This window comes from Rosa chinensis, chromosome 7, assembly GCF_002994745.2.
Source record: "Rosa chinensis cultivar Old Blush chromosome 7, RchiOBHm-V2, whole genome shotgun sequence".
In the NCBI taxonomy this organism is placed as follows: Eukaryota; Viridiplantae; Streptophyta; class Magnoliopsida; order Rosales; family Rosaceae; genus Rosa; species Rosa chinensis.
The window spans coordinates 62341343-62355902 of record NC_037094.1 but is presented as its reverse complement, the minus strand read 5'-3'; the positions used below and the strand labels follow the sequence as shown (position 1 = coordinate 62355902).

The 14560-nt window shown below is 37.6% G+C and overlaps 2 protein-coding genes across 4 annotated transcripts; one reads left to right on the top strand and one right to left on the bottom strand.

The window, feature by feature from the left end:
- Positions 1 to 1059: 1059 nt before the first annotated feature.
- On the top strand, positions 1060 to 4157 carry LOC112177567 (pentatricopeptide repeat-containing protein At5g18475). Of its 3 annotated transcripts, none has more exons than XM_024315850.2 (2): positions 1060 to 1264; positions 2145 to 4157. In XM_024315850.2, exon 2 carries the CDS (start codon positions 2170 to 2172, stop codon positions 3721 to 3723), a length of 1554 nt encoding a protein of 517 aa, XP_024171618.1. In that variant the 5' UTR covers positions 1060 to 1264; positions 2145 to 2169; the 3' UTR covers positions 3724 to 4157. The 3 variants fall into 3 exon arrangements, with proteins under 3 accessions (XP_024171618.1, XP_024171617.1, XP_040367095.1); XM_024315849.2 differs by having other exon boundaries at positions 1061 to 1264; positions 2138 to 4157; XM_040511161.1 differs by lacking the exon at positions 1060 to 1264 and having other exon boundaries at positions 2436 to 2563; positions 2644 to 4157.
- Positions 4158 to 4275: 118 nt separating this feature from the next.
- Positions 4276 to 7893, bottom strand: LOC112177568 (chaperone protein DnaJ). Its single transcript, XM_024315851.2, has 5 exons — positions 7659 to 7893; positions 7489 to 7566; positions 7305 to 7380; positions 4785 to 4858; positions 4276 to 4676 (listed from the first exon to the last, which is right to left on the bottom strand). Exons 1-5 carry the CDS (start codon positions 7773 to 7775, stop codon positions 4605 to 4607), a joined length of 417 nt encoding a protein of 138 aa, XP_024171619.1. The 5' UTR covers positions 7776 to 7893; the 3' UTR covers positions 4276 to 4604.
- Between the last annotated feature and the right edge of the window lie 6667 nt (positions 7894 to 14560).

The following is a 14560-nucleotide window of genomic DNA, read 5'->3' as shown; positions in this document are numbered from 1 at the left end:
CTAGCTTGCTCTGGTTACTGTCGTTCTTGAGGAAGAAGCAGGTATCGCCGGAGAACATGTGCACAAATCCGCAACGGAAGGGGATCTCCACCAGTGATTGCCATGTGGGAAGAGCGATGTGCCCTGATCAAATTTTTTTTTCAAATATTTCAAGTTTGATATTTCAACAAAAAAGTCCTATTTTTTAGAAGAACAAAAAAGTAATTGAGTGTACAGCATAGAAATCAAGTATTAATATCCATATCTCCAGGGGGGGCACGTCTATTGGGGCAATAAACGTTTTGAATTGATGTAATCTTCTCTTTTTTTTTTTCTTTAATTAGAGTTTTATTTGTCCAAATTTAAGGAGAATAGTTCCCATTTCAGAGACTAAAAGTTCTATTGGGGGGCAATAACGTTTTGAATTGATATAATCTTCTGGTTTTTTTTCTTTAATCAGAGTTTTATTTGTCTAAATTTAGGGAGATTAGTTCTCATTTCGTAGACTGAAAGTTTTATTAGGGGACAATAATTGTCTATTAGGGCAATAGACTTCTACTAAGGGGAAATAGACTATTGGGGGGCAATAGAGGTTTTGAGAAAAATCCGATCAGCGGCGGAGGTGACCGAATTCTAGCGAAAGTTGGCTAGAATCTGGTGACCGGTGACAGGATTCTGAGGAGTGTTTTGAGTAAGATGGAATTAAAAAAAACTTAATGGGATAAGTGGAAAAAAAAATCTCTAGAAATAGGGTAAATTGACAAAAACCATTTTAAAATATCTAATTACAAATACCATGAATTGCGATCTCAGTCACATCTTCCCACAAGCTACTTAAAAAAATCCTCAGGAAAGTATTGCCAAATTCTCATAAGCAATGACAAGAAAGATTGTGTCATCTTTCAAATTGTGTCACATAAGTACCAAACCAAGTACAAAGACTGTTAATTGACAAGAGGAAAATACCAAGGATAATACTATTAGTCTCCAAAAAATTATCTGAGGACCATACCTTCGCAAACAAACCCTAACTTGATTGAGTATGGACTTATTTAAACCAGACAATAATAACAAAACCCAAAATGACGAGAGAACAGACCGTTGGTATGTGGGCACAAAGCCGAAATTTGGGCACGGTCAATAGACAAAACTTCTAAGGCCCAAGGGTGGTGATGAAAATACTGAATTGCCATTGTCGGACTCTCCTTCACCTCAAACACTTCTGGAGCCACTGCAGACCACTCCGACCATCGACGACCCACTTCAGCCACTGAACTCCTTCTGGGTATGTTTTAGGAACATGTCTTTATATGTAAAATCAGGGTGTTAGACTAAGTAGTTGCTACCCTTGATTGTTGTTTTCAATTGTGTTATTTGATGACTGGTTTTTGCATAACCAATGTGTTGTTTGATTTGGCCTTGTGATTCACTTATGCCATGACATCTGCTCATATGTGATGTTTTGTCCTGTATTCAGTATTTCTTACTTCTGGGGCTTAATGCAAATTCTCTTCTTCTTTTTGTTCTGTTTTGCTCAATCTTCTGTTCTAGAATTATTGTCTTCTGTGATTGATTCAATACTGAAATTTTATGAATGAAATCTTAAACCTTGTCAGTTTAAAGATAACAATAACTAGTCATTGCATCTTGTTGCTTTGGCATTCAATTTTCATATGAATGACAGAAAATTACCTATTGTTATCAATTTGGTGGATGATTCAGATGGAACAACTTAGTATTGAGAGTGAGAATGAGACTAAAAAGGTTCATTTAGGTTTGCAATTAGGGCTGAGAAATGACTGCATCAACTTGGGTTTCTATCTAGGAATCCTAGATTAGATTGGCCAAGATGAAGTCTTTACCCATTAATCATCTTTTCGATTAGAATGCAAATTTCTCGTGTATGCGTTGCACAGTGTATTTCCTATTTCTTTTCTTCCTTTATCTTTTTGAGAATTAAATTACTCAACTTTACACTCTCTTTCGGATGAATTCTGTGCTTATATCGCTTTTGTCAATATTTATTATCTTTTGTGGTCTTTGTCATCTGTCATTGTTAATCAGATCAATTCCTGCCCTGAATTTTTAAGCACCTGTTGTACACTAGGACTCTAAAAATCTCAAATGACCATCTATTTAAGATCCTCATGCTCTTCAGGTTGCAGGGCCCTTAAAACAGCTGCAGTTTTCATGAATCTAAGGAGAGTTCATTTTAGTTGGTGCCGTTGGTTCGCTTCCTCTCCTTCGACAATCTCATCATCTGTTTCATGGATCTCTCCTCTGCGGTTATCAAAATTCAATGCTCACAAACCAGATCCCCCTCCCGAGACCACAACCACAAGGACAGAAGGTAGGAGGAAATCCAAATATATTTCCCATGATGCTGCCATCAACTTAATTAAACGTGAGAGAGATCCACAACATGCCTTGGAAATATTTAACATGGTTTCGGAGCAAAAGGGTTTCAACCACAATAATGCCACCTATGCAACTATCCTCAATAAGCTTGGTCAGTCCAAGAAGTTCAAGGCTGTTGATGCAGTTCTCTATCAAATGAAGTACGATGCCTGCAAATATCATGAGGGTATATTCCTTAATCTCATGAAGCACTTTTCAAATTCATCTATGCATGAAAGAGTGCTTGAAATGTTCTATGCTATCCAGCCAATAGTTCGGGAAAAGCCGTCTCTCAAATGCATTAGTACTTGTCTAAATCTACTGATTGAAGCGAATCAGGTTGATTTGGCCCAACAGTTTCTCATGCATTTGAAGAAGAGTCTTAACTTGAAGCTGAATACATGCATTGTCAACATCTTGGTTAAGCACCATTGCAAAAATGGGGATCTTGAATCTGCCTTTGAGGTTGTAAAGGAAATGAAAAAGTCTAAGCTTTCCTATCCTAATTTGATTACTTACTCGACTCTAATTGATGGTTTATGTCAAAGTGGAAGACTGACAGAAGCAATGGACCTGTTTGAGGAAATGATCTCAAAGGATCAGATATTGCCTGATGTGCTAACGTACAACATTTTGATTAACGGTTTTTGCCGTGGTGGGAAAGTTGATAGGGCAAGGAAGATATTGGATTTTATGAAGAGCAAGGGATGCAACCCAAATGTATTCAATTACTCAGCTCTGATGAATGGATTCTGTAAGGAGGAAAGGTTGGAAGAGGCCAAGGAGCTTTTGGATGAAATGAAGAGCTTTGGTATCAAACCAGATACGGTTGTCTACACTACTTTAATTGATTGCTACTTTAGGACTGGGAGAGTTGATGAAGCAATAGAGTTGCTCAAAGAGATGAAAGAAAGACGGTGCAAAGCTGATACTGTGACTTTCAATGTGATACTTGGAGGACTATGTAGAGAAGGTAGAATTGAGGATGCGCTTGAGATGCTGGACAAACTTCCTTATGAGGGTATCTATCTGAATAAGGGAAGCTACAGGATTGTGTTGAATTCATTGTGTCAGAAGGGCGAACTAAACAAAGCTAAAGAGTTGTTGAGATTGATGATGGGTAGGGGGTTTGTACCACATTATGCAACTTCAAACCAGTTGCTAGTTAGCCTTTGTGAGGCTGGAATGGCAGATGATGCAATTATGGCTTTATTTGGATTGGTGGAGATGGGATTCAAGCCACTGCCTGATTCCTGGACTCTTTTTGTTGAATCAATTTGCAGAGAAAGAAAGCTGCTGCCTGCATTTGAACTGCTCGATGAATTAGTGAATGAAGAGTTCGATTAACCCCAATATGGATTTAAGATGCAACAGAAACTTCAAATGGTTGGCGTGCAAAACTCACAGATGAAGAATTGAAGATACTGATACTTGAAGAGAAAAATTATGGGATGAAAATGCGATCTGATCGGCTTTGCGACCTTGATTTACTCCATTCTAGTGAGAGGGGAAAGGATCATACATTATGATATGAAGGCACAGAAATTGGGTCCCTGGCACAGAAGTGGAATTGGAGGGATATTAGCAATGCTAGAGAAGTAGAGAATGAAGCGAAAGAAACACTGGTATTCATGAAAGGTCATTTTAAGCCAGTTTTGGAGGTTAAGCTTGATGTTGTTGGCAAGGAAGGAAGTGTAGATATGGAAAATGCACTCTCTTTATCATTAACCATGTAATTTGTAATGTTCTTTTATACTAGAAAGCAACAAGTTTTTGACCATCATCGAAAGGTAGTCTAACAGAACTAAAACCCACCACAAATATCAAAAATCAATACCATGAGAGCCAGCAACCCAAAAACAAAAAAAGATAGCCATCAATCATGTATAACATAGCACATGGTAGATCCAAGCAGGTGCCTCATGCCAGGCATGGCCATTGAATATTTCATACTTAATGGATAAGCATTTAGAAGATTATACAAACACTACTCTACAAGAAAGGTAACATGGGGGGAGGCATGAGCCATCGAAAAGTGGTGGTGATATCCCTGTTCTCTATTTTATACAGGAGGATATGATGATAGTAACCCCAGAATACATCTAAAGCACCAGTCCTTCTACTGAACTACACCACTTGCAGTCTCAGCAAATATGTGCCATGCCCAAATGGGTCCTGGTCCTCAACTATGCCGCATCACTAAAAAGGATGTTTGTGCATATTGTTGATTACCAAATTGAATGCCTTATCCCAAGGCCATTGCATGTCAATATAAGACCTTTGTAGCGATTAAGATACTCCTGCAGAACACAAACCAAAATTTAAATAGGAAAGAAAACGAAAGCAGGAAAAGGTAGAAGCAGAATCTGAAAAGTATCTGATGGCAGAAAAAGAGAAGAATATCTTACAGTTATGTTATAATCATAGACGTAAAGCATCCCTTGCTTGTCATATTCTCTTCTCTTGGCTGGGTCACTCAAAACTGTATGATAAAATCAAAATATATTGGTTAGATTCAAATCATTTGCCCACATTAGATTTTAATCATTTGCCCATCTTCTCTTGGTTGGGTCACTCTTCCACATCTCATTGTTCATTGTTTCACAACAATTACAATTACTTAACAGACACGTTGAAAAACAACTAAAATAACTATTCTATCATCTTTGGATCTAAAAATTGGTGATGCAGCATAAGTTTTCTGCGAAGGCAATGACTGACTTGTGGAACCACCAAGACACTGACTAAATACATGGAAGCTAAGTGAGTACTGGCCAGTGAGTTCAATTTGGGAGTCATAAAGGAGAAATAACATAGTTCATTGGTGCATTAAGAAAATATGGAAGCTGAATATACTGAAGGCTTCACTCAGCTCAAGTAAGTTTAATGTCACCTCATCAAGCCTCAGTAGTTTTCTTCTGCCATTACATATTCTCTGTGGTAGCATAACAAGTACTTAAACTTGCGCATAATCATATATCAACCCCAAACGTAACTTTAAACCTCTCCTTCAGACTATAAAGTCAGCTATTTGTACCATATAGCACTTCAGCCATATCATTATTAACCTCAAAGTTCAAACTAGTAAGATGACATTGATTGTCACAAGTAATCAAATCTCATATGACTATTGCATACTGATGTTTTAACAAGTCCAACATCCTTCGATCAGCAAAGACAATATTTCATGCAATACATATTATAGAGTGGATAGCATAAATAGCATATATCTGAGATCTTAATAATGTTCCTGCCTAACAAAAATTTGCCAAATGTCAATCATACAGCCACCTCCTGGCTTTTCTAAGCACTCAAACTTCACATTAGTTTGAACGCTAACCACATCAGGTGAACCAATGTTAATATGAAAGCATATGCGAACAAGGTTAATGTTCTTGGGTTTCTATCAGAATGCATCAAAACAGATATATGTTGAAACTTGAAAGTGAGCTTAGGCCATCAAACTACGTGACACATTTTTCTTTTGAGAAGACATCTAAGTGAGACAGATCTATAGAATATTCAGCTTATTGCATGTAATACTAGCAAGGCTGCATTCACACAGAGAACTAATCTCAATAACTACTGCCTCAATTATGCTTATTTTGATGAACCAGCTCTAATATACATATGCTCACATTCAAGGTACAGAATGCAGCCTATATCCTCCATTCCTCCCAACATATTATCTTTTAGGAAACCAACAAAGATCCAAGTTCCTACTGCAATGATATAAAAAATTGTTCTCCAGTCCTAAACGCTTTATCCAAAGCCAGAGAAGAAAAAGATAAAACAAAGGAGAAAAAAAAAAAAAACAAATTAATACAAAAGAGAAGGCATTAGAAAACCCATAAAGCCTACATTAAAGTAGTATGATCTAGCTCCACATACCTTCGATAGGTATGCCACTAGAAGTCTAAAAAACACATTGTTAACAAGAAACTCATATACATATAAATTGTGAAAAAGCAAAAAATAAATCTGCATTCGAGTGTTTTGGACCAAAAACAATATCTAGTTCTTTCTTCAAATGACAATCATCAAATTGGCAAATTTATAAATGAACTTACCATATCATAAGAGAGGAAAACCATATCACTTATAAAGGACTCACACAAACAGAAAAACAATCTGGGAAAAATCACTTTTGTAAAACATTTACTTTGCCTGCTAAGTTCTTTTGCAAGCATGTCCAGCTATGAATCATTTGGTATTTACAATTCAAATTTTACTTTCCCATTTTTCAATAACTTTAGCAGTCGGTTGGTTTCAGAACCTAATACATATTTCACACCTCTTCACCTTTCTAAATAAATCCAGTATACACTCATCCAGCATTAACTCCAACATCAAGTACAGTTTTACGTATCTAAACTGAAATCCTCATCACATTACTGGTATGGAATGTTTGTTGCAACAGTACCAAACTCAGACTCACATTCTCTACCAACCATCTTCAGACCCAAGTGGATAATACCACGTTCACACAACTTACCACTAAGCTTATAACTCATCAAAATTTCACAAGAGTCCCTTAACAATAGGTCAACAACAGCTACATAAGTGTTGGACTCCTTGGTAGCTGTCATAAACAGCCAAGTAGGACATTATTTAACCTACACAAGGCCCCTTGTTCAACATATGTACTTGTGAAAATTTAACCTAGCACACCATTCTACTCTTCCTATCCCAAAAACACATATCTAATAACAAACTTTCTGATGAGTTCCACAATCAAGACTAGTGTGTTTATGTGCACAAATGCACCCAAAATGACTAAACTAGCCCACAAACTAATTCAACCAGATAGGACGCTCTTATCTCCAAGCTTCGCAACAAACCCTATATTTCTGACAGTGTAAAATTTCAAACACACATAAACTCAATTGCATAAGCTAGAAATGTAAAAGCATAAGAATGTGGGTAACCTTGATACGCCTCATTTATTTCTTGAAACCTGGAGGTGGAACAGTTCTGGTCTTTTTGCTTATCTGGGTGCCATTTCTGCAATCACAAAACCCAAAAAAAAAGAATCAAACTTTATGAATTGTAACAACTAAAAATCAAAACTTTGAGAAATTCTACAAAACCAGATTGAGAAAAATCACAAACCAGGGCGAGACGGATGTAATTGGAGCGAATGGAATCGTCGGTGGCATCATAATCCACTTCAAGAATCTTATAGTAATCCTAATCAAGCAAAGTAATGAAATAGAAAAAAAAAAAATTTAAAAATGAAGAAACAAGAACAAGAACAGGAACCCTAATTTAGCGGGACAAACCTTGGGTTTGGAGAGCTCCGAGAAGAAATCGAAGTTCAAGTGCGAATCTTGGTCGGTGTGTTGTTGTTGTTCATCGGTGTTGGAGAAACTTGGGTCGCCCCATTCGTCCCACATCATGGTTGGTGTTGTGGTAATGGGTTTGAGTGAATTGAGGTGAAGAGATAATCTACAGAGTCTGAGGTGGTCCTCTGTGTTTCTCTCTGTCTATGGCGAACCGCAGACACCGTAAAATAGCAATACATATATATATATATATATATATATATATACACACCCAATTTTATAAATACCAATTTTTGTTTGGGAGGAAAAAAAAAGATCAAATGGATTTTTTTTTGGAGTTTTTGGAGATCTTTTGTTAACGTGTTTGCCCATAGATCAATAGACGTGGCATTGTGGCGGCGACATTTTGTTTCTTTTTTTTTTTCTTTTTTTTTGGAAATGGCGACATTTTGTTTCTTAATCTCTGATTTGTTAGGATTGGATTTTTTCTTTGGGAATGATGGAAGGATTAGATTTGAGTAATTCTTATTTGTGACTTCATTTGCCTAAATATGATATTTAGTAAAAATTATTTTCCTCGCTTGTCAACATTATTCTATGTATCAAAAGAAGACGCATGAGAGATAAAAAAAATTGAAGAAAAATGTCAATTTTTCATTTCCTAAATCGCACTCTTCCTCAAGCCTCACTCTTCAATGTTCTCCATGGCATCAAATCCATGGAGCTTTGGTCAGTGGCAATAGTCATCCACGAGATTGAGAGTTGGTGACGAGGAGAAAAAAAAATTATTCATGCTTCTGTTAGTCTCATCTAATCTGTCACAAAAATAGATACGTATTTAGCATATGAATCACTTCATAAAAAAATATCATTTCATATCAAATTTCTCCATTTATTTTCTTCTTAAAGATTGACTCTTTCTTAATCCCTTTATTGGACCTCCTCCAGGACAACGAACCCACCTGATAAGAGAAGGAAATGTGTATATTATATAATGTTTATTTCCCTATATTTTGTCCCAAAAATACATCTATTATATAGTATTTATGATTCTTTTGTTTTAATAGGATTGCATTGGACTGATTGGAGCAAAGGAGAAAATACGCATGAAATGCAAAATCAGCAAATTTGCCTATGCAAATCAGTCAACTTCAATAGAGCACTGAGAGCAACTCAAGACGAACTAGATAATGATTCTTACATTGATGAAAAGTTTTAGATATCTAGCTAGAGCTTTTTACAGTACATAAATATAATTTTTTTCAGAAAAGTTATTACCGATTTAGTACAAAAATGTCAAGTTACACGTGAATCTCGTTTTTGACAGGAATTCATGTTTCGAGGCCCAAATCATACCGAGAAGCCCAAGGATGAGTTTGTGCTTCATATTCCAACTTAATATGGACAAATGGTGCAATTTGGATGGTTCAAATGAGTCATCAAGTTCAATAGCCAATAGGAAAATTCCGCCTAAGCACGCTAACCCTAATGCTTTTAGAATTTGGATTTCCTACATAACAACAAAAAATGAGGCAACCTCTATGCATATAAAAGGTATCCACATGCATCACCATCATCTCTCTCTCTCTCTCTCTCTCTCTCTCTCTCTCTCTCTCTCTCTCTCTCTCTCTCTCTCTCTCTCTCTCTCTCTCTCTCTCTCTCTCTCTCTCTCTCGCAGCCTATGCTGCGACTTCTTCTTCCCATTCTTCTTTATTTTCTTTTATGAGTAACTAAACCCTCTTCAGTTAGAGGGTAGTTTTGATGCCCCGAACTCATGATAGTTTAATTAGAATTTCTGAGTTATTTTTGCTATGTCTTATGTCAGATGATTGATTGGTTTTGCATGATAGATAACTTTTATATGTATGTGTTTTGACGTGGCCAACACAGAGTATATACATGTAATTAAAGGTAGGATAAAGAAACAACTCACCTAATCATTTTGTATTCTCTGTTCACTAAGTTGTAATGCTGTTGACAAAAGTTAAATCAATCAACTTGAGTTTGTGACTAGATGGCTTTCATACCAGAATCTTGCCTAATAAACAGTCAAACTTTCATTTATATTTTGGGAAAAACTCACAAACAGTACCTGAACTATAGGCCACTAATAACTTTCGTACCTAAACTTCAAAAACTATCATTTTGGTACCTGGACTTTTCACCCCGACCCAAGATTCATACCTGGGATCCACTTTGCCGTTAACGATGTTAACTTTGTAAGGGTAAATCTGTCTTTTCACTTGCAGGAAGAGAGAAAAAAAAATTTAAAATTTAAAAAAAAAATATATATATATATATATATGAACAGTGCCCATGGTAAGAGAGATGAACAGTGAAGTGACAGATTTACCCTTGTAAATTTAACACCGTTAACGGCAAAGTGGATCCCAGGTATGAATCTTGGGTCAGGGTGAAAAGTCCAGGTACCAAAATGATAGTTTTTGAAGTTGAGGTACGAAAGTTATTAGTGGCCCATAGTTTGGGTACTGTTTGTATTTTTTTTCCCTTATATTTAATGATTTGAAGCATGTTTAGACTAGCTTGCGTTTCTTGACTATGAATATATGTTTTAGAATGCTTTTGACTTTGAGTGTGTATCACTAATATCAAATAACTTTCCTTAAGTTAAGTAAGAACTTATGCATACGTTTCACGGTTTGTTCTTGGGTGTTTTCTTCTCACGATATAGTAAAGGTACTTAGAATAATTAATTGAACTTGATTGTGTTTAGGTGGCGGAAAAATTTGCTTCTAACCATGTAGGATCCCACACTTGCCTAGGAGAGAGGAGATGATGTGTCTTATATGTGTAGAGTCACCACCACATAGCAAGACGTCTTTTAGGTGGGAGCCCAATAACAAAATCGTGAGGGCGATGCCCAAAGCGGACAGTATCTTACTATGTGGAATAGGCTGTGACAGAGTAGTATTAGAACCACTCCCCGAGATGTTGGGCTCCTAATGGAGTGTATTGGAAGATCCCACATCACCCGGGAGAGAGGAGATGATGTGCCTTATATGTATAGACTCACCTCCTCATAGTAAGACGTGTTTTGGTGGGAGCCCAAAAAATAACTGTGAGGACGAGACCCAAAGTCGAACAATATCTTGCTATGCAGACTGGGTTGTAACAAACATGCAGACTAGGTTGTAACAAACTATCTTCATCCCATTGATATCTTTCTTAAAATCAATCATTTTCTTGCTTTAAAAATTCTGTTTTCTAAAACCTTTCATCTTTAGTTCTTCGTTTTCTTTTCTTTTCTTTGTTTTCTTGTGTGAAACTTGCATTCCCCTCTAGTCCTTGGCATGAACGGTCCCCATTTACTCTATATTATTCTAATGACAATGTCTTGCAGGGGTCAAATTGGCACTACTTTTAGCGTATTACCACCGAGCTTTGATAGGTAGCAAAAGGTACAGACAAGTTAGTGACGATGGGTTAAAGTCATATATCCATATTTTTTGGACAAAGTGTTGTTGTAAGTGGAATAACAATGGAGGAGTTGAGCTTTATATGGTTTGATGATTAGATTTTTTTTTTTTTTTTGAAAGAGAAGATATTAAATGAAATTGAGAAGTGAGGAGAAAGCATAGAACGTAACAAAATGCAAAGCCGCATCTAGCCTAAAAGATTGTGAACCAGACCATATGTCAAAAGGCATCAGACAATGCCCTATCAAGGTCATTTGAGCAGTGTAAAATTGTAAACATAACTATTACTATAACTATAATAGGTGAGAAGACCACCTAAGAGAGATGAGTCACTCACCAAGATAACGAGAGTGATCAAAGGTGTCAAAAACTCGAATAATTGCAAACGAACTTTGAAGAACAAATTTCATGAACCTAGGTCCCAAATTCAAGAGTAACAGTGGGCTGAGGTCTAAATCCAATGCAGAACCCAAGTCATCCAAGGCCGACCTGGGGTCCCATGTCTGGATATGAAAACTACACGGATGTAGGATAGGGAACAAAAGACCTCCATAACAAGGGCATTCAGTAGTGGTGCTGCCATTCCCCACGTCGAAGATCCTGGACTCCATAGCAATTAAATCTATTTGTTTGTGAAGCCTTACCAACACCAAAGAAGGTTTAAGCCACCACAACACCTCCCCTATATGAGAGCAGCCTTGCCATAGCTTACAACCTTCAAGCAAATAATCATCATGAGCAAAGTGATAGTGATCACCTCCAATGAGTATCAGAGATGCATGTGAAGAGATCAAATCAAGATCCCACATAACTCGATACCGACCAAGATCCGAAATCCACCACAATTCAGGCAACAAAAACACTAGCACATCAGCTGCCATCAACCCAGACCAATCCATGTGAGATCCACCGCACTGAAATTGAACCTTTCAACCGCCCCCTTTGTGGCCGCCCTCGTCTGCCACAAACAAGCCTAAACAAATTATCCATGACAGATCCATATATGCATCTACCAAAGGCAAGGGACGGAGCCAACAACGATGGAAAAACATTGTATTAGACGACAACACGCGCGATCGTTTTGGGTAATCGGGATAGTTAGGGCATGACCAAGGTGGTGCGCAAAGTGCTTGACGCTGATGACGGTGTTGCTAGGGTTATTGAGAGCTAGAGGCTTTTTTTTGTAAACACAATATGAAAATAACGAAGTTTATTCTTTGCTTAAATTTAGTAAAATAAGTGTTCTGTGTGATTTTGCTAACTAGATAGTTATGACAATGAGAAAGAGAAGACATTTGTTAAGAATTAAGTAACACCAAATACATTGCAAATCACAGATGTGATGAGTTAGGACTTCTCTCTCATTTACAGCTCAAGGTATAGGAGAGTCACGCACAATCTTGTAAATCAGTAATAAATAATGGTACATGTAATACGTCAATAGCGGTCATCATAATCTAAAGGAGACTCAACTTGGAACCACCGAGGTTTTCTGATGCAAGAGCATCTACTGATGCAACGTGCAAGCCTAAGAGAAGTGTTATAATCCCACCTTATCTTAATGATCACGTTAGAAAGTAGTACAGGATATCTTCTATTTTATTGTTTTGATTCATAGCAGATTTTGTCTTTGATTGTTTACATAGAAGTAGTATCTTTGGATATCTTTTGTTTTCATTAGTTTCCATTCAAGTGGAACGCTGGTTCTATTTAACCTAGTAATTGTAAACCATTGGGGTCATTGATATATTGAATATGAAAGTGCAGCTTTGGCAACATATTATAGTTGTTGTTCCTTTGTTTCTGGTGTGGTGTTGTTCCTTTGCCTTATACCCGTGCTTTGTGGAGTATCATCCCCATCAGTTGGTACCAGAGCTGGGTTGGAGGTGGTGGATTCCATGGCTCACAACAGGCGTGGTTGGGGAGGATTCCGAGTGGAGGGTCATGACAATGACAACAACGACATGGAGGAAATTAAAAGGGTGCTTCAATAGCTTATGGATCGAATGGCTCACATAGAAACTCAAGGCCATAACAGAAGGCATTTCGACGGGGAGTAGGAGGAAAACCCCTTTCACCGCCGTGCTCCGTTAGGTGAGCCGGGTGAAGAAGGACATGGCAACAAACCTTTTGACATGAAGGTGGACTTGCCAGAATTTAAAGGGAGGATCTAGCCAGATGTGTTTATCAATTGGCTCAATACTGTGGAGCGTGTCTATGACTATAAAGTAGTTTCTGATGAAGACAAGGTGAAGATGGTTGCAATCAAACTGATAAAAAATGCCTCTGCGTGGTGGGAACAGCTGAAAGGTCGACGCGAACTCTTGGGAAAACCAAAGATCAAGTCCTGGGAAAAGATGAAGAAAGCAATGAGGGAGAAATACTTACCAGACAATTATATCAAGATAACTTTCTAAAATTGTTGCATGGCTTGAAGCAAGGTCTGCGATCTGTTGATGACTTTACAGAAGAGTTTGATCTCTTAACCAAGAGATATGCTGTGACTGAAACTGAAGAGCAGACTATTGCACTATACCTCGGAGGGTTAAGGAAAGAAATACATGATGTTCTGGTGCTGCATCCATATTGGTCCTACAATGATGTGTATAAGTTGGCGATTCAGATAGAGAAATAGCAAAGGCCATGCTATAAGCGTCCTAGTGGAGATGATTTAGAGCAAAAAAGGTTTGAGGCCACAAAGATGACAGCAGGTGTAGAGCCTGGAAAGCCAGCAGAGGTACAAAACATCTATCCCAAGAGAGCCGCGCTATTAAGGATGGAGGTAGGAAGAATGTCAAGTATTTTAAATGCTCTGGACTAGGACATATTGCATCTGAATGTCCTAATCGAAGAATTGTCAGCTTAGTAGAAGAATTTGGCGAGACAAGTGACCAAATGAATGGACCACATGTGTATGATGACTACAATGAAGAAGCTGATGAAGAAATCACCTGGAGTGACCATGGTGAGTCATTGGTGATCCGAAGAGTGATGAATACAGCAAAAGTAGAAGACAGTCCCAATTGGTTTAGGCACAACATCTTTCATACTAAATGCACTGCTAATGGGAAGGTATGTCACGTTATTATTGATGGGGAAAGTTGTGAAAATATAGTGTCACAAGAGATGGTTGATAAACTTAACTTGAAGACAGAGCAAAAGCCAGAATCTTATAAGCTCTCATGGTTCAAAAAAGGGAACGATGTGGTTGTCAACCAGCGATGTTTAGTGGCATTTTCCATTGGCAACAAGTATCAGGATGTGCAGTGGTGTGATGTGGCTCCAATGGATGCATGTCACTTGTTGTTAGGACGTCCTTGGCAGTTCAATAGAAGAGCAGTGCATGATGGATATAAAAATACTTATAGCTTCGTCAATGATGATGTAAAAGTAATCTTGGGACCATCAAAGTCTGAGAATAACCCCAAGGCAATCAAAAAGGAGAATAGCAGCTTCCTATCT

Excerpts from the sequence above, each read along its gene's own strand:
- LOC112177567 (XM_024315850.2), top strand. The coding sequence starts at position 2,170 with ATGAATCTAAGGAGAGTTCATTTTAGTTGGTGCCGTTGGTTCGCTTCC.
- LOC112177568 (XM_024315851.2), bottom strand. The coding sequence starts at position 7,775 with ATGATGTGGGACGAATGGGGCGACCCAAGTTTCTCCAACACCGATGAA. Across the intron at positions 7,381-7,488 it reads ATTACATCCGTCTCGCCCTG|AAATGGCACCCAGATAAGCA; the intron begins GTTTGTGATTTT and ends TTGTGATTGCAG. Across the intron at positions 4,677-4,784 it reads TCTATGATTATAACATAACT|GAGTATCTTAATCGCTACAA; the intron begins GTAAGATATTCT and ends TGTGTTCTGCAG.